General features: G+C 37.1%; 1 protein-coding gene across 15 annotated transcripts in view; it reads right to left on the reverse strand.

Moving 5' to 3' along the window:
- mpp7a (MAGUK p55 scaffold protein 7a) overlaps window positions 1–20336 on the reverse strand; it is a 192619-nt gene that overhangs the window by 27391 nt on the left and 144892 nt on the right. For all 15 annotated transcript variants that reach the window (XR_015503259.2, XR_015503264.2, XR_015503265.2 and 12 more), the window contains 1 exon segment: window positions 6467–6637. Coding sequence is in view for 5 of the 15 variants with exons in the window: in XM_087274601.2 (XP_087130727.1) it covers window positions 6467–6637 (171 nt within the window). In the remaining 10 variants the exon portion in view is untranslated.

The following is a 20336-nucleotide window of genomic DNA, read 5'->3' on the forward strand; positions in this document are numbered from 1 at the left end:
CACATGATTCGATGAGAAGCTCATGACGGTGCAAAACGTGTTATCCTTATTCCGCTGATAGAAGAGTAAGACACTGATTTATTGCACTGAGGAAACAGGAGATTATTTCAAATGTTTTAGGGTCACTGAGTAATGTGGAGCTCCTGTTTGAAAGCCATATTTAAAAAGTGTATGTTTTTGTATGTGCATATATGTATAGGTGGAAAAGGAAAACAAATACATCATAATACACGTTTCCAACAAGCCATATTTCATACGCAAGAACTCCTTTGCCTTAAAAGGACTCACAAACTTAAAACAGTCTTTACTTTTTGGCAATGTTAATCTCCAGACCCCACTAGGCCTAGTCTGCCTGCTTCCAGGCCCATGTAGAAACCTTGTCAAAAGGGAAGACAAATGGTCCGTAGTCCCTTGACCATTCTATTCACTCATCATGAGCACTAAATGAGTTTAAAGTCCTCAATCACTCATCTCTGCAGCAGCTCGCCCCGTCTCTGATGTATGGCCACTTGTATCCCAAAAGCCACGAACAGCACTAAACCTGTAGTCCGAGTTCAAGCACAGAGCTCCAGCCAGTTCCCCACAGTCTAAACAGTCTTCAAATGAGACGTAGCCGTGGTGGTGCGTCAGAAAGGTTAACCGATTTTCCTTAGTGCATTTTTTTCCAGGTTATTCTGTTCATTGTCATTCGCTTTAATGACCCAAACAAAAACGAGCCCTTTACTCTTCAACAGCCCCAATAAAATAACACATTTGAGTAATTGTTTTTCAATCCAAGTGCATGCGCATACTCACAGGGGCAGGTTGCGAGGGTCGTAAAAGTGTCAGTAGTCATTAGGGCTCTCATTAGGGGAGAAGGCTAATATGAAAGGCTTAATAACTTCCAGGCCAAGCGCAGAGCAGATGCAGTTAACCTTGAGGCGGGCTAAACGTGGGGGACCACCATCCAAGCTTCTATCAATGTGCTTAAAAACGCAATCATCATGTTCTCTTATTATTGAGATCAACATATTCCACCAAGTGTGTCCGATAAATAACCTTTCAATGCACTAAAATGTGTGATAAAGTAACTCTGGAGAGACTGGGCACTAGGCTACTTGTACAGGACTCTGCCAACTGCTCAGATGTGCAAAAATTGCACTTGATAGTTCTAGGAAGAAACAACACATTGTAGCCCAATACTGTAATGTTCAATTATAAAAGCCCAGACGGAGATGTTTGGAAAGCGTACAAAATATTCTGATATAAAAGAAAAAGGTGAATGTGATCTAGTGTTTGAACCGAAAGCTCCTTTAGATCATCATTTTCCTGAATGGTCATTCTTCTGCTCTAGAGTTATTCTGTCTGGGTCTGAAATACCACTATATCAACTTGAAATCTTTTCGATCTTAACTCAAACATGTCGAAAAAAACAGATCGTTTGCTACGTTAAATAATCAGGTTTCAGTTAAAACACAATGTCGGGCTCGCAAAGCTGCACATGTGTTAAATGTGTTGACTTTGGCTGGTGGATTAATATGTATCCAAACAGATAAGATCTTGATTCGTCTGGAAAGATGTTTGAAACCAAACCGCAAACCGTGGGTCAGTCGTGTTAGAGAAAGCAAAGGGGAATAAGACCATTTTGTTGCAGAACACTTCGCCTGACCCGATCCACATATGGGGGTAAACATCTAAAAGCAGTGTGAAAGTTTAATGTGCTTTTTAATAAATCCCTGCTTAAAGAATACAAGAAAATAGATATGACTTAAACAATCACACAAATAGAGCACAAAGACACATGAAAAACACTTTGAAATGACATCACTGATGGCTGTATTATTAAATGCATTTCTCCTCATTTTTTCCTCAAAATTCTACACATAATACCCCATAATGACAGTGTGAAAAAAAGAATTTTTGAAATAGTTGCAAATTTATTAAAAATAAAAAACTTGAAAAATTAGATGTACATAAGTATTCACAGCCTTTGCTCAATACTTTGTTGATGCACCTTTGGCAGCAATTACAGCCTCAAGTCTTTTTGAATATGATGCCACAAGCTTGGCACACCTGTCTTTGGGAATTTTTGCCAATTCCTTATTCCAATTCTTCTCAAGCTCTGTCAGGCTGGATGGTAAGCGATGGCCTACTATGGTTTTTAGATCTCTCCAGAGATGCTCAATAGGATTTAGGTCTGGGCTATGGCTGGGCTACTCAAGGACATTTACCAAGTTGTTGTAAAGCAAAGAGCCATCGGGCTATTGATCACCTCCCTAACTAGGGCCCTTTACCCCTAATCACTTAGCTTATTTGATCTTTCACTTACAGATGATGGAGGCCTCTGTGCTTATTGGAACTTTCAGAGCAGCAGAAAATTTTCTGTAACCTTCCCCAGCCTTATGCCTTGAGATAATCCTGTCTTGGAGGTCTACAGACAATTCTTTTGTCTTCATGCTTGGTTTGTGTTCTGACATGCACTGTCAACCCTGGGACCTTATATAAACAGGTGTATGCCTTTTCAAATCATGTCCAATCAACTGAATTGACCACAGGTGAACTCCAATTAAGCTGCTGAAACATCTCAAGAATGATCAGTGGAAACAGAATGTACCTGAGCTCAATTTAGAGCTTCACGGCAAAGGCTGTGAATACTTATGTACATCTGATTTTTCAGGTTTTTTATTTTGAATAAATTTGCAACAATTTCAAAAAATCTTTTTTCCACATTGTCATTATGGGGTATTGTGTGTAGAATATTGAGGAAATAAATTAATTTAATCCACTTTGGAATAAGGCTGTAACATAAAAAAATGTGGAAAAAATGAAGCGCTATGAATACTTTCTGGATGCACTGTACAGACAAAACAAAATGAATACCAGTTGTTCCTGAGGATAAAGTTGAGGTTTTCTGAAGTGATCACTCTATGCTAAAAATAACTTAAAACACCATAAAATAATGATTCCGGTGAAGATTAATGAATTTATTTCATAAGTTACCAATATTTCATCAGGAGCCAAACTAATTAATTTGGTTTTGCCTGTCTATATATATACTTTTTTGTTCCTCAAAGTAGTAGCTTTGTATATAAATCACCACAGTTTAAGCTAAAAAACTTTTTCAGTCTTCAAAAAAATTTTTTGAATGGCCTGATGGTGAGTAAATTAACAGCAAAGTCTTTATTTTTGGATGACCTATCCTTTTAAAACGTGACCTTAAGGGACAGAATAACAGTTTAGAGAGAAAAGACAGCAGACTAGCATCCTTGGTTTTGTCATGCCAAATACATCCATGAACTCAAAATAATTCTGTTAGTTTGACTTCCAGTACAAGGGCATCCTGACACAAAAAACCCTGATTAATTAAACAGACCAACTTATATATTTGGTCATAAAGAAGTGTGCACACACACTTACTTAATTACATGCACCAACAAAACTGTGATAGAATCCATATGCTACATTGCGTTCTCAAACACACAGCCTGGTCTTTTGCAGTGAACCTTGACCCAGTGCTACCTCTCACAAATTTGTGCATGAAATATTTGATACACCTGGTGAACATTACTTGTCAGCAAATAAGGACATTTTTCACAACAACAAACCACTTATTTTACAACTTATTTTAGAGTTAAGAAAGTCGATAAAAAAAGGTTAAAGCAGCATTTCAAAAATTTAAACAAAATAATGGAGAAAAAAGAACCCGAAAGCCTCAAGCTATCTGTCATACAAATCTAAATTACTTTTTGTTCACACTTTTATGAAACACTTAATTCATTGTTCTGGACTCTAAATCCTCCATCCAGAATTTCTGGCGAACAAAGACCTAATCAGACATCATACAAAAAACTAATACGATTTCAAGGTTTTTTCACTTTAAAAAGCTGACGTCTCTTTGGGGCTTCACCTTCGCTTCGTTCCCTTGAAAATAAGTGTTAACGATTCATTGGTGAATAATATTACGAAAGAATAAAATGTTCCGAAAGAACACCAGCGCTGCGAATGAAGTGCCACAGATGAATTAATCCTTAGCTGGTCCTGTCAGCTTCAGGGGTCTACAGAGGGCCGGCTTGAGTGAGAGTCCCACTGCAGGCAGGATTTATGGGCTGCAGTCGAGTGCTGTTGTGGGTAAAGTGCTGTTTATGTGGAGCCTCAAAATAGTGTGTTGATTTGTGCAATGGTCTCAACAGTAGAAAGAAAATACCAAGTGCACATGCTGAACGAACCAAACTAAACAAGCCTACATAGGGTTAGCACAGGTTTTAAAAAAATAACAAATAAAATAAAATATAAAATTTATATACAGTTGAAGTCAGAATTACGAGCCCCATGAATTATTAGCCCCGTTTGTTTTTTCCCAAATTTCTGTTCAACTGAGAGATTTTTTTAAACACATTTCTAAACATTTTCAAACATTTAAATATCTCATCTCTAATAACTGATTTATTTTATCTTTGCCAAGCAGATAGTAAATAATATTTTACTAGATTTTTTTAAAGACACTAGTATTCAGCTTAAAGGGCATTTTAAAGGCTTAACTAGGTTAATTAGGCTAAATAGGCAGGTTAAGGTAATTAGGCAAGTTATTGTATAACGATGGTTTGTTCTGTAGACTTTCTAAAAAAATATATAGCTTAAAGGGGCTAATAATTTTGACCTTAAAATGGTTTTAAAAAAATAATAAAAACTGCTTTTATTCAAGCTGAAATAAAACAAATAATACTTTCTCCAGAAGAAACAGTATTATCAGACATACTGTGAATATGTCCATGCTCTGTTAAACATTATTTAGGAAAGAAAGAAAAAACTCAAAGGGGGGCAAATAATTCTGACTTCAATATATTTACATTATGCAGTTTGATGTTTGAAGAAAATACAAAGTGTCACTAAATAAATTCCTTTACCTTGGGTTACTTTATGCTAAACTGTACCGATGGTTGATGGTACATAATATATGTGCGTGCTGGCGCTCACCGGAGCACTTCTTCACACGCACACATGTCAATCAACTGAATTTCTAGCAGCTAAATGTCTGAATGGTCTGGTGACTGGCTGGAGTACATGTCTCACGTCAGCGAGTTTTAATCGTAAACACGCTCTTTCCGTCAATTTTCCTTCTATGTTCAAACTGGGAAGCATTCCGGCAAATTATCGGTAATGTTACAACTTCTCTTTCCAGAAAATTGCTGGAATGAATTTACCATTTTTTTCAAAAAGGGCCTGCTCACACATACCAACCTTTCCCGAAAGGTCGGTATGTGTGAAAGGGGCTAATGAGATGGCAGCAGGGAGTCACTTGGTGATTGCCAAAAAACAATTACTTTTATCATATTTTATCCATAACTTACAGAAGATAAAACAGTATTTAATAGTTACATAAAAACATCACGCAAATAAAAAAATCATCAGTCTTTAATTTTTTTTTTCCATTGGATTGTGATGCCTTGGGTTATTATTAGTAACACAGCATTATGATTAGTTGCAGCAGATTGATTTTACAGCACAATCTTAAACTTTGACACCTTTGCAGCACTCTTAAATTAAAAATAAAGGCCACGACTTAACAGAAAGAACGATCTCCAAGTGGAGGTCTCCAAAATTAAAATTAAATAAAGAATAGTCTTGTGCTGTAAAAATTTTAAGGACCCCCTCGAAAATGAGATGATTCATCTCAAGAGGCTGTCCCATTCAATAAATTCAAATTGTGCCCACCAGCTTTATTAAGTGAGGCTAATGTTATTGGGGATCTTGGCCTGAAAAGTTTGGAAACTCCTGCACTACTGTATAGAGCCATCAATTTTATATAAAATTATGAATAATACTTTTTTCTCTATGACTTGTCAAACTTGGATTTTTTCAATAAACAGAGGCATCACACCCAAAGACAACTAAACCTAATTTTATAGTGGTTCCAAAGAGTTAATAAATATTTATATTATTATTATTTACTGTTTATTTATAAATAAATAAACAGATGCATGCTACAAGCTTTACATGAGGCTTCAGTCATCATCTTTTTACTTTAATTTAAAAGACACATTTTCAGTGGCAAAAATGTACCAAGTACCTATGTTTTTAAAAATGTATGGATGAAAAATTAATTGCTATTTAGTTAAATAGCCACTAGTAGAATCATGGCTAAAAAATGATTTACTTTTATTTTTCCCTTATTTTCCTAAACTTAAACTATGCCTGAGACAGTCACACCATATGACAGTTTTAAAATTTGGCACAAAAATCTAAAAAAATGTAATAGCAATCAATGCAAGACAAAGAAGTGTTTAAGCGTTTACCTCATTTAAATTATGTCATTACTAATTATATGTCTTTTCTCGTGTGAGAGTGAAAATGCAACATCACATCAACAATCCATACGTGGCAGAGGAAACTTTTGTGAAATTCAATTTTAATATTTTGCCTGTTCAAGATTTTATGGCCATCAGGTTGAGGTAAAATAGCACTTTTCAGCTAATTTTTTGTCACTTACCAACTAACACGACAAGCCTGTGTCTGTCGCCGTGTTTCCTGCGGTAGGTTGTCACCTCTTCATAAGTGGGCACATCAGCTGTGTCATACTGCTCACTTTTCTTACATTCATACATGGATTTATTGGTCTTCTTATCTCTTCTGCTGAGACGAAAACTCCTCCGCAGGCCCGCTGGAAAGGAAAGGAGAAACAAATAAGACAAAAGAACAACAGCATTCTTGTGTGCATTTGGGAATAAGGATATGATGAAGCCACAGAAGACTTATTGGATCTAAACACTTTTACACTTACTCATTCTTTCCTGTCACATTCACAAATCTTTCACTCAGCCTCCTGCACCTGTACTAGCTTGAGCTTATGGAGTAATATAAAATAATACATTTCCCTCACTCCTTTCCCCTTCATTAAATATTTTGCTATATCGATTACACTTTCATCCACCATCAAGTGTTTAGCACTCTTAGTTCCATTTACCACATTTCACCATATCTAAACCCATTCCGCAGCTTTTCATCCAACAAAAAAATCCGCATGGAGAAGGAAAAAAATTCAGTCTGGGACCGATCATAACAGATTTTCCTGTGCGCCACCATCATATGAACCGACTTGTGGTTCTTTCATCCGCGTCCAGGTAACAAAACGACTAGACCGAAATATCTGAGGTTACGTATTTCATGGGGACATGGCAGGAGGTGGGCTATTTCAGGACACGGTCATTGCCACGGGTGCTTTTTCATGCCCTAAAAGGCTGTTAGGAACGTCACCACAAAACTTCCTGTCTGATTACTCTGGACAGCACCAGTCTGTCTTTAATGACCCCAGACTGTATCAAAACTCAAAATGTACCCCTCATTTAAGAAGCAAGGTTTTATATTCATGACAGATGCTAGTTAGTCTAGCACAGCCCAAACCAGAGACACCTAATACCCCATCTCTGCGTAAGGCATTTTCCCCTCCTGTCTATACTGCATGTTTTTTTTTTACTGTGATTAATGAACACAGGGATATGATGCAAGATGCCCAAGTAAGATTACAGCAGCAAGAAAATTATGGACTGAGAAGAAGCGGAATAAAAAAAAAACCCTGATCCAGTCCTCCTTTAATACTTTCCAAAGCACAGAGACCGCGAAGCACAGATGTGCGGCCATGGAGAGATCCTGCATTCTTTACAGCTTGTTCTTTTCCACAGAGTCACCTAATAAGGGCTGGTGGGGACCTACGCTGTAATACAAATGAAACACAACGTAAGTCAAGTGCTCGTTGTACCACAACACAAAGTGTTTGTGTGGTTCCACAGTTGGGATTTAGTTACAAACGTTTAGAACGGAGCCTTCTTCCACTCAGGCTAACCTGTGGTCTCTGTGCTCGTGGCACTTGACGCTTAGCCGCTGAAGCTCAGCCCTTACTAGAGAGAAAAACACATGCAAAACTATGTACAACATGGTAAGAATATGGGTGATTGCCTGACAAATATCAGCAACATTTGATGAGGGGAAAAAAAGCTGGCAACCTGAAAGAAATCAGTCCTTCTAAGAGGATGTGACCTTTAATAAAGCAAAAAAACGAATAGCTTGTCCTATTCAATTTTCAAATCTTTCAGTTTCAATAGTCGATTAGCTCTGGCATTGGGAATCTCCGTTTTCCAGAGCACAGAACAGGTGCAAAGCTTTTATTACGACTTCTCAAGTCAATGCAAATTGGGGTTCTCTGCCTGAAGAGACTTCGTAATCGGGACCCTTCAAAATCACTTAAAGCCATAGAGACAGCTCAATTCAAATAAGCGAAATATTACCTTCTATCTCAATGAGGATAAATAAATCAAGGCTCAGATCGCAAGCAACTCTACTCCTCTTTTGAACCCAAGTCCCAGGAACTGATTAAGGCAAAATTAAGGGGAGAAAAGCATGGAAATTACTCCATTCCAGTCTGAGCAGAAATGTTTCTACATTTTGGCCTGCTTCTCGTCAGGAAACCTTAATTCACTCTTTTTCTAAAGGACGTGGCTTTTGCGAGACAAATCTACATGTGGGGTGACGGAAGGCAGCTTGAGTGTGTTAGAAATGCTCAGCCAAGAGCCTTCTGGTTTGGGGACAGAGATAAATCTAAAAAGAGAAAGCCAGCTAGCAAATGACAGTTAAAAAATTCCTTCCAGTTGTTCTAAGAATATGACAGCACAGACTAGAAGACCGACAAATGCCCAGTGCAGAGGCCCAAACATGCACCTCCTAATGGCGTGCACTGTGGCGTGACGAGTTAATTGGGCCTCAGAGCTACGCAACCTACCATCACCAACTAGCAGTCCACAAATCAAACCTGTTCTTCCATTGAGACGTGGAAGGAAAAACAATGAAAAAGGCCCAAATTCAGTGTAAACATAGAAAGACACGCGCTACCGCCGCACACACAATCGCATGAGAGCTGCCGTGGCTCCCGGATGCCCATTTTCCACAGCAATAATAGCGTACAGCCATGGAAGAAATTTAGTATATACTTGTGAGGTAAAAGCCCGGAGGGATTCAAAAACGTTGAGGATGATGAGGGTTAATAACCTTCAAACGCATTAACTCCCTGCGTGGATATGGAATGATGCACAGTCACATTTATCAAAAAGATAAGAAAAGCAGAAAAAGGTCAAAGAGGGGATTCATAATACTCTGTAGAATGATCAGTCAAACTGAAAATGATTTCATAGAAAGAGCGCCTCTATTTTCCCATCATCTTTCGGTTTACAACCCGTGACTAATTCTTTTATCCATTATTTTAGAACACATAATCCTTGTCCTGTGCTTGTAAGTCATACTTAATCATGTGGTAAATTTTCAAGTATGGCACTTCTCACAGAATGAGAGCATGAAGGTAGATATAGTATAGTAAAAGTCAGCAGTTTTTCAGTGCAAATAGCATCAAGGTTTCCTGAGAGGAGGAAACGATCTCAAAGTTTTCTCTTGTGAATGGCTCGGCCTACACCTTCCACCTCAAACAAGGTTAGCGGAGAGTTCCTTGTCGAACATGATGTGAACGATTCACTCACATCGACAGACATATGGCCTTCACTCACTCCCACCCTCTTTTACAGTGATCTGCGGAAGGGTTTAGCGCTGGAGTACAGGCCCCTGGGGTGGTGTCTGCGAGACCCCCAGCATCAAACATTAAGAAGTTTCCGGCGCAAATCTCACGTACCTGAATCGTCTGATCTCATCTCATGTGCGCACCATCTATATTCCATCGCTTGAATTGAGGAAAAAGGTTTTTCTGTATACTCTGACAAACGGTTTACCAAAGCCACTTGACTCTGTGCATTCCCACAGATGATGAGAATGAACTGGCTGCCTGGATCCAGAGGAGAAGATGGATAACCATCACAGGCAACGATTAAAGAAAAACAAGTATTTAGTAGTGCTATTTGAAATATGTATTGGGCATTGCTCTGAATCATGTTGAACTCGTTAAGAATGGCTGTCTAGGGGAAACAGACTGTAGGAGTGGATTCCATTGTGCTGCATAAGTGGAAAGTCGTGTTCTGCCCAAGTGTTACAGGCTTGCGCTCAATACAGGCTCTTCGTTCCCACTTGCCGAAAGAAAATAGACATGTATTAAGGGAGTGATATTTGTTTTTCCCTCAGTCCTGTCCTAAATTCCATATTTAGAATGGAATGTGTTAGAGACAGAATTATTCAAATATGAAATATATACTGGACAGAATAATGAACTGAGTATGAATTATTTAAATGTATACGATCAAGTTGACTGATGAATGTATTTAGTAAAAAATGAATACTTGATAATAAATTTTAAGTATAATACAACATACTAATTAATTACATACACTATCTGATAAAAGTCTTGTTGTTGATCACAGTTGTAAGAGCAACAAATAAATAACTTGACTTCTAGTTGATCATTTGGAAAAGTGGCAGAAGGTAGATTTTTTCTAATGAATTATATGCTAAACTGCATCCCATTCATCTCAAATACTGCAAAAAAAGACCTATTGGAACCCGCATGAACTCAAGATTCTGACAGAAATGTTTGAAGGAAAAATCATGGTTTGGGGTTACTTTCAGTATGGGGCATGCAAGAGATCTGCAGTGGATGGCAACATCAACAGCCTGAGGTATCAAGACATTTGTGCTACCCATTACATTACAAAGAGGGCCCATTATTTGAATAAGGTATTATAAGACCATTTTGAGGGGTGAAAGTCAAAATGTCAAGAGAGAGATTAAATCTTAGATAGTTCATTTTGTTTAATGAAACCAGTTTCCATAAAAAAAAAAAAATAGCCACAATGTACAAAAGTTTTTTCAAATATTTCAAAATAAGTTTAAAAAAATATATTAATAAACAATTAATGTTATGTTTATTTACTGTATGTAGAACCATGGTCATGCAAGACACAGCATGTCACTCCATGTTAAGACAATAAAGTTTGAACTTGACAGTGTGAACGACTCACAAACTGTATGGGTTTGTTTTCCTTAAAGCATTGTTAGCAAAACTCTTCCTGTCATATTACATTGAAATTTAACAATATTACTTCTGACTGAAAGTTGCCAATTTATTAAACAAATCCAATGCACAAAATCCCATTAATTTGTTGAATAGCTTTAGTGTTTTACAGTATCCTATAGTATTAAGATTAATGAAATGGAGTAAACTGACAAAATAAATTGCTAATTACTATGTAAAGCATGTATTTTGTAATCGGTTGTGAAATACATTTTCAAAGTAACCATCGCAGCCATGTTGATAACTATATAGTAATTAGCACATTACTATTGTTTCATACATTCTTAAGTGTTTGCTTACATGTCAAATATGTTTCTTTAAAAAGAAAGACAGTAATCTAAATCTGGTAAACTTTGCCCTTATAAGGTCAGTAACAATGTAAGAACTGAAAAAAATGATGGGAACCCTGCTTGACGCATCAGGAACACACACATATACACAGTCTAAGTCACAGACAAACAGAGTGGGCTGCCAGGTCAAGCCGGTCATCACTAGCAGGCTTAGCAAGTAACTGAACTATAAATCCAAGAGGCTCTTTTGGGGGACACAGTCCTGTTAGTTTCATCAATCAGCTGCTCCTTCAATCAAAAATACCAAACACCCACACACAAGCTTCATCAACAGACGCACAAAACCTATTCACTGAACCATTGTGAAGTCTGGCCACTCCTGACCCTCCCAGACGGACAGCCAAACGCTGAGTAAAGAACACAGAGACTATAATCATCCACTTTACGTACTGGCAACAAATCAGACAAAGAGACGCACATTTGCTATCAATGTCCATGAAATTCAAATCTTCTCTACCATACACACACAATTAGAGACGCTGCCAATAGCCCCTCCAAATGAAGATCCCAGTGACTTCAGCCGATTACAGTAAAGTGCATCCACCTGATCCGAGGTCAGTGTGGGGAAAAAGCGTGGTAATCGAAAAGCTCTGCAGAGCTACAGGCCTGGAGGCTTCTGGCCTCTGTGCTCCTCCTCCAGGAGTGAACCTGTGGACAGATGAGATAAACTCATTTTGGAAATAGAGCGTTTTTTATTTCAGTCTAAAACACGTCTCTATTTTTCCATAACTCCTGCCTTAATTGGATTCCGGGGGCTGATGGCTTTCCCAGCTTTAGCTTCTTCCCCCCCAATGTTTTCCCTTTTTTGTTCTTTCTTCTGACTCCCGTCGCAGTTCTTTCCTGTTTCTACTTCTCCTAATTGTGGTCGCCCTCGTTGTGCGGAAAGGTCATTACGATTAGCAGATCACTGAAACCCTGCATTTACATCAAATCCTGCTCACACATATTAACCAAAAACAGGAATATAATACTGTAGGTGTACGCATACATAAATGGCACATTTGACCACCACAGGCATTTTAATGTGTTAGCTTAAGAAAACGTGTAAAAGAGCTCAAAACAGCACAAGAATTCCTGTTACACACGTAGATCTGCAATGTGAAGGAAAAAGCAGGTATACTTGGACATAATGTCCTTTTTTATTGTAACATCAAGTCCATTTTTTAAGAAAACATTTGATCTGCTTGTTTAGGCCCAATCCCAATTCTAATTCTGTACCCATTCCCCTTGGCTCTTGAAACAGAGTGTAAAGGGGAAGGGCTTTAAAATTTGTTCCTACTGGTGTCCCTCAAGGCTGCATACTGGGCCCACTCATGTTTATTATTTACTTACTCCCTCTTTTTAGAAAATACAACATACAAATTCACTGCTTTGCTGATGATACTCAACTCTACTTGTCCACCATATCCTCTAGTTCTTTCCCTCATTCCGCTCTGACTAGATGTTTAGCTGAAATAAAATCTGGCTTGGGCCAGAAGGCCCCGTTTACACTAGTGCGTTTTAATTTTAAAACGGCGTTTTAGATCATAAACGATCCGCGTCCACACTAGCGTTTCTGAACATATCTCCGTCCACACTACACCACCAAAAATGTATATCACATGACCATTCGCGCTCAAGTATAAACAGGAAGCATGTGTCTCGCTTGGCATTTGGTTATTGTTAGTCAACAAACGCCGGTTGAACAATGAAAGCGATGGCAAAGAAAGCAAGAGATGTATATTTGAAACAGATGACGAGGTTGTGTTGTTACTAAACGTAACAAATGAATAACTGCACAATGGCGCCTAAAACAGACAATAGTGCAAACAACGTTCCCATTTCTGTGTCTATGTTGTTGTTTACAGTGAATACAGTGGTCTGCTGTCTTCCGGTAGCGTTAAAGCCATGTGTTATGTAAGGATACGCAATGACACAAAAGCCCCAATCAGGTAGCGAATCGGTGGTCGGATGGTGTAACCATAGCAAAACTTATGTGTTTTCAAACTAAAACGCATTAGTGTAAACGGGGCCTAAAATTAAATAGTGACAAATTTGAAGCCCTACTCATTGGGACTAGAAGTGTCTTGGATAAATCTGATCATTTTACAACAGATATTGGTAATAGCATAATTCATCCCTCTCTGCAGGTCAAGAGTTTAGGTGTCATCTTGGATTGCACACTCTCATTAGAAAGCCAAAGCAATATTACATACACTGCATACTTCCACCAGTGTAATATTAAACTTCTCTGCTCTTCTCTTACAAATAATACAGCAATTCTTATCCATGCATTAGTCACTTCACGTCTTGACTACTGTAATGCACTTCTCACTTGGGCTTTATTCTAAACTTCTCCATAATCTCAAACTGGTTCAGAACCATGCCTCTCGAGTCATTTCTAGGACTCCATCTCACAAGCATTTCACACCACTTCTCAATCAGCTTCACTGACTTCTGGCAAAGTATCATATTGACTTTAAAATATTACTTCTCATAATCAAGGCACTTCAAAATCGTGCTCCTCAATACCTCGCTGAACTTCTCCATATTTATACCCCTTCTCGCACTCTTAGATCACCCAACTTTCTCCCTGGTGCAACCTCGCACTCGATTAAGCACAATGAGAGACAGTTCTTTTAGCTCTATGGCTCATCGGTTATGGAACTTGCTTGCATTTTCGGAATGAATTCATTAAAACATGTGCTTGTTTGTTGTAAAAACTTGTATTAATGACAAAAAAATACAAATTCGTACATTTCATATTCTGTTTGCTGATGTAGATGCTTTATTCTGGGAAATTTTTGTACCCCTTGTTTTCAAGTGTGGGCCTGAAGTTTCGAGGGCTTTCTAGCCCCTCCCCTTATCCCTAAGCCTTCAAGCTAAAGAAAACTAAGACACGCCTACCCCTTTATGTAAACGCACAAAACAAGAGGTATGGGTAAGGGGAAGGGCTAAGGGGTAGAATTGGGATTGGACATTAGTGCATCAAGATTCGAATGGCAGAATCCACACTTATTTAAATGAACCACACCAACAGAGCAAATTAATTGAATCAAAAATGTGAACATGCACTTAAAAGAAAAGTCTTTCACTTTACATTGATTTACTGCAATTCATTCCTGCCGAAAACAATTTTAAACTAACATAAGAAATACTAGAGATAACATCTATCCATACTCCCATTTTGAAGAAAACATTTTTCTCACCATCTTGTTTTAATTACACTTTTCGCACCTGGGCAGCTAATGGACTTGAGGTAAATAATTTATATGAGGATGGGGTATTCACATCTTTCTCATTTCTACCCACTAAATACAATCTGCCCAACAATCATTTGTTTAGTTTCTTTCAGGTCAGAGACTTTAAGAAATAGTTTCCCCACTTTCCACACCACCCTCCTGAACATCATCTTGACAATTTTTTCAGTTTAGATATATGCCAGAAACATCTAATATTAGCTATTTATAATTTAATAATTACACTAAAAGTAAATCCTATTGTTTTTTTTAAAGAATCTTTGGAAAATGACTTTGGTGTTGGTATTGCAGAAAAACAATGGAAAGATATTTTAAAGATGGTCCACTCCTTCCCACCAGGCATGGCCTAATGCAAAATAAGGTGCTCCATAGAGCTCATTTAACCAGTGCCAAATTAGCAAAACTATTTCCTGATAAAAGTAATGCCTGTCATCTGGTGTCATGTTCTGGAGTTGCCCTCAATTAACAAATTTCTGGTCCAGTGTTTTTGATACACTTAATAAAGTTATTAACATAAATCTTGACCCTAACAGCCCTTTTTGGTACTTCAGAGAGATTTGACTTCACTGTTGCATCTCGCCAGGTTGTTGTTTTTCTACTCTTTGAGCAAGAGGAGCCATTCTTATCAAATGGAAACAGGTAGTTCCCCCATCACATGACATAAGGATCCGAGAAATCTTTAGCGGCAAAAAAACTTGAGAAATTAAGATGTTTACTAGCAGGATCTCTCAAATCTTTTTACAAGACCTGCAATCCTGTTTTAGACTATATGAAAGGCTTACCCCGTTCAGTTGATATAAGCTTTAATTCACAGTAAATAATTGGAAAGAGGAAATATTGAACACTTAATTGTTTCCCTTTTTTTTACTCTTTTATTGTAAAATTGCTCAATTATTTTTAAAAAAGTATTTATTTTAATTATTTTATTTATTTATGTATTTTATAATAAATACACTTTATTTTGAGGGTATAAAGGGAAAATAAGAAAGCTAAGACAGTCTGCAAGTTTTTCCTATGTTGTATTGTACTACTACTATGTATAGTCTTGTAAAACAACAATTTAAAAAAAGAAAGAAATACTAAAAATTAATGTAAACTTTTATTTGTAGCATTATATGGAATTTAAATGAAGCTATAGTAGCCATCAACCCTCTATTGTTAAAAAACAACCCAGAACTTTTCTTTAGTTCACACACCTCTGCACAAACACACATATGCACTGGTTTTATCTGAAGCTCTTACTGCTGATGTATATGAATGGATGGCACACTTGGGATTAAGGCTAATACATCTTTGCACTCCTGACACCCCCTTGACACAGGGTGGAGCAGAACTAGCAAAGCATCCGTGTTGTACAGTCTTACATTACAACCACACCAGGTTCAAATCATAACAGCGAATTAGACTGCAGGCAAGACAGAGCACAATGATGGGTCTTGTAAAGGAGGTTTTATGATTCTAAAGAGGTCAGAAATCTCCCGTTACATGGAATATGTAAGGCATGACAGGGCACGGAAGCTGGGAAGATCTTTCCAGGGACTAGACCTCAAGGTGCTTTGGCCGTTGGGAGGAAGAGGAGAGGCTGAGGTCAGAAGGCCGGTAATGAAAGCATGGCAGAAAACAGGAGGGGGGAAAAGTGAAAGGCGCAACGCTGAAAAGGTTATCCCTATTGAATGACGGCGCTTGATTGAGCTTGGCAGACAGGGCTGTGTGGCTTTATTTATAAACTTTCTGCCCACAGGATCGCCTGCGAAATCAAAAGAGTTAAATGAGTGGCTGGCCAGCGGTTAAGGATTTACACAACAGAATAATGTTCTTCTAGTGAGAAAGAGAGACCAAAAAAAGGAGAAAGGAGAAAAACCTGAACCATTCTGGGAAATTGAGAAGAAGAATAAAAAAGCTTTGTAAAACAAGTAAAAAAACAAGACACAGGAGGGAAAACATACAGTACAGTGGCCCCAGAAACTCAATCTTATAATTTTACACAAAAATCTAATTAACAAACAAACAAATCATTCAAAAGATTTATTAAAGAAATCTATTATATTATTCAACAAACCCTTGTAATTGCATTTTTGAAAGTGATTTTTTATATTTAAAGTCTTTTATATTTTAAGTTAATTTTTTAATTTTTGTACTTTAAAGTCATCAAGGAATCCTAAAAAAAACTTCAACAAATCAGACTCCCTAGTTTTTTGCAATTTTGCAAATCACTAAATCCAACGTAAAAATAAACAAAAACTGAATTTTTTTTTGTGATCCTGCAAAATTATTAATTTAAACGCAAAATAATTGAAAAAAAAAAATGCAAATAATCTCATAAAACATCCAATTCTAAACCATATAATCAAACTATATTTATTTCAGTTTGCAATTAATTTTTACACGACTTTTAGATGTTGCATACGCAGAGCATATGATGAAATTGAGTGTCTCTCGAAAAACGACTTCTCACCTGCACATACTGTATCTGTCAACATTGGGATGTGAAAATAAGGGATATGCCCACCATAACAAAAACCCACCAAGATCGACATCTTTAGATGTTATTAGTATTATTATGTGTATACGTCTGTTCAAACATGCACCCAAAACCCGCTCCGCTTTAAATTGCGTGTACAGAATCTGTTGATGGTCTATTAAGGGTGACCACTCCTGGACGTGACCGAATTTAAAGGACATTATTTGTGCTTTACATGTAAGGCTGGTATCATGATGTTCGTCAAATCAATAAAGGATTTTGTTTAACTCTTTACTCTTTTTTTGACGAGAGAAAACGCTTCCCTGCCATTGACAAGTTTTACAGCAATCTGTGTTTTAAGTGTAACACTGCAAGCGAAGCCCTAACGCATGTCCTGTATGTGAGGTACATGATGCCAGATGCTCAGGGGAGCAAAATCTAAGAAAGAAAAAGCAAAATTATTGGTAAAAATCTTACCTTCCTTTGACTTAATTCCTACTGTTTTAGATCTGTTTTAGATCTCGTCTTGACAAGACACTAAAATATATAGCTTTATTTTTATAATTTGTGCCATGAAGTTTGCATATTTAACATAGTAGGCCTGATAATGTTGTATCAGACACATACTGTATACACATATATGTATTTTTACAATTTTTATATATTTTTTAAAATCACAAAATTTTTCGCAAATTTCTGGAAATCACCACCACAAAATCAGTCATTTTAAAATTGCAAAAAAATAAATAATAATAATTAAAAATTGTAGAAAAACTAGGGGGTCTGACAAACATTAAGCTGCACACTATGAATATGCACCAAATCCCCAAATTGGACTAACTTCTGAAAGATCATGTGATACTCAAGATCATGTGATACTGAAGATTTGCAATTACAGCAATAAACAACATTTACAAATATATGAAAATTAAACTATTTATTTTAAAAGTCATATAAAATGTCAACATTACGTTTTAATGTATTGTTAAATCAAATCAATGCAGCTTTGGTGAGCATTAAAATAAATCTTTTAAAAGCTTTTAAAAAACTTTTTTCGAAGAACAAATGTGCCTACAAACATATCAAAACTCCAAAACACAAACAACAACAGTTTTCATCACATTACACATATGGATCCTTTAAAATAGAACAAAACAGCTGATTTGCACAGATTAAAATGAAAGATATGGAAAACCTGAACTGGATCTAGAACGGATTACAGAACACAAACCAGAGACAAGAAATGACTGAAGAACTGAAACTGAAACCCTTGCATATGATAAATAAGTGTTTTCGTACTACTTGAAACATTTAATACTATAAGACCCCATGGAAACACAATACGTTTTGTGACCACTGTATAGAGCTGTCCCACCCGGGAATACTGTACAACAGAGTACACGAGTCTCTGCGGTGACAGATAATGAGAATGCTACAGCACACTTATTTTCCACACACTAATGCTAGAGATGGAAACCAGACTGAGGCCTGACTGAGAGCTGGCCTTCAAACAGCCCAGTGTCCAACACACACCACATCAAGAGTACGCCGGACTTCCACCACAAAGCTTGGAAACGAACCAGTGCCTTTAACGGCAATATGTTTAACATCTACAAAGAGCTATTTAAACTAAAAACACTGCCAAACACACAGCAAAATCAAAAAGTACAGCTGCTCAGGGTGGCTATATGAGAAATCAGTGCACATTTAGCCCTTGTTTTTAAAAAGAAGACCTGGGGTGCGTTTTCCAAGCAACAACATAACTCGTAGCTGAAGTGTCATAGTACCAAGCATCGTTTTGGAAAAGAACGATGAGTGTTTCCCAAAACCGTAGCTGCTGTCGCAGATCCATATTTTGAACCACTTTAGTTATAACATAACACATCTATAATGACGCTCTAAACGGGGTGGAGTAACAACTTTAGAGAAAAAAAACCATACTTTTTTTGTGCAAATGTTATTGTTTTACAAGTACACACATTTTTTAAAAAAATCTAATATTAGTTTTGATAAAAACTTGCACTCGTTTTCCATATTAATTAAAATATTTGAAAAGGGCTCATATATGATCTTTGTTTCCTTTACATTATTATTATTATAATTATTATTATTATTATTCAGTAGAATATTGTTGTTTTTTTAAGTCTACTTTTACAATTTGACACATTCAAACCAGTACAGAAATGTTCTAACCAACAGGCCCATGTCATATAGGCCTACAGTACAGATACATTTCTTAATAAGTAACCTACTATAAATTGAAAGCATTAACATATGCTATATGCTGTTGTTTTCACAAGCTTTGCAGACGTAATGTACATTCTACTTTTAAATAATAGGTCACCTATAGCTTTTGTCATGATCCATGGCTGCGTTCAAAACAGCAAAAAGGTTTCAAAGTGCACTACGAAGAGCACAATTGTCAATATGAAGATCGCTAAAACTGAACTGTAAAAATACTTTGAAAATTAGCAAATTACACCTAAAAGACATTGTTAATTTTTTTTTTTTTATCATTCCAAGTTTAAATGTTGGAATGTTTTAAATGAATAGGGAGATAACTGGGAACAGAGCACAGCCAAGAACTAACTAAAGCTGTAGAGGTGTAGATGGAAACATACAAGTTTGCCACTCAGTTTGCAAATGTTTGTTGGAACGATGGATTTGGGAACCGCCAATTGAACGAACTATGTTTGCAACGACGGAACTTGAGTATGGAAGCATACGAGTAGCATAATTCAATTCAAAATGTAATATGCAAAATGGCAATGCAATATGTTAAATGGCAATGTATTTCTGTATTTCAGTTAGCATTTTCCAAGACATATGTGCAATGTTTGCTGCAAAATGAAAATGAAAATGAGAAAAACATAATGCATTTTCATTTAACACATCGCGACGAATGAAAGCCCATTTGAAATTGAAAATGCATTCTGGCCTGGCCACGCCCACAGACGGCCACCGTTGCTGCAAGGCAGGTTTTAGGTTATGTCGTCACAGCTGCCGCGAGGACTATTTGGGACATTTGGCGGCATAAACATGGCGAAGTCTGTTCCTCAGCGGCTTCGTGAAGCTGCACGAGCCCTCGAGCGTGAACTGGGAAATACTTTAGAAAAGCAATCACCTCCTAGCTCAGTAAACTTGGCTTAAGGTTTGATATTCGCGCACGCAGTTTTAGGGATCATCTGCGATTTACATCAACAGAACCAAAATGCAAAGTAACGCAAAGCAGAAAAAATTCAGGAGATTCCAATAAATGGTTAGAGGCCAGAATGATTTAATACAGGTAGCAAAGCTACTATACCTCTAAC

The sequence above is a fragment of the Danio rerio genome, chromosome 12, assembly GCF_052040795.2.
Source record: "Danio rerio strain M-AB ecotype USA chromosome 12, GRCz13ab, whole genome shotgun sequence".
Lineage (NCBI taxonomy): Eukaryota > Metazoa > Chordata > Actinopteri > Cypriniformes > Danionidae > Danio > Danio rerio.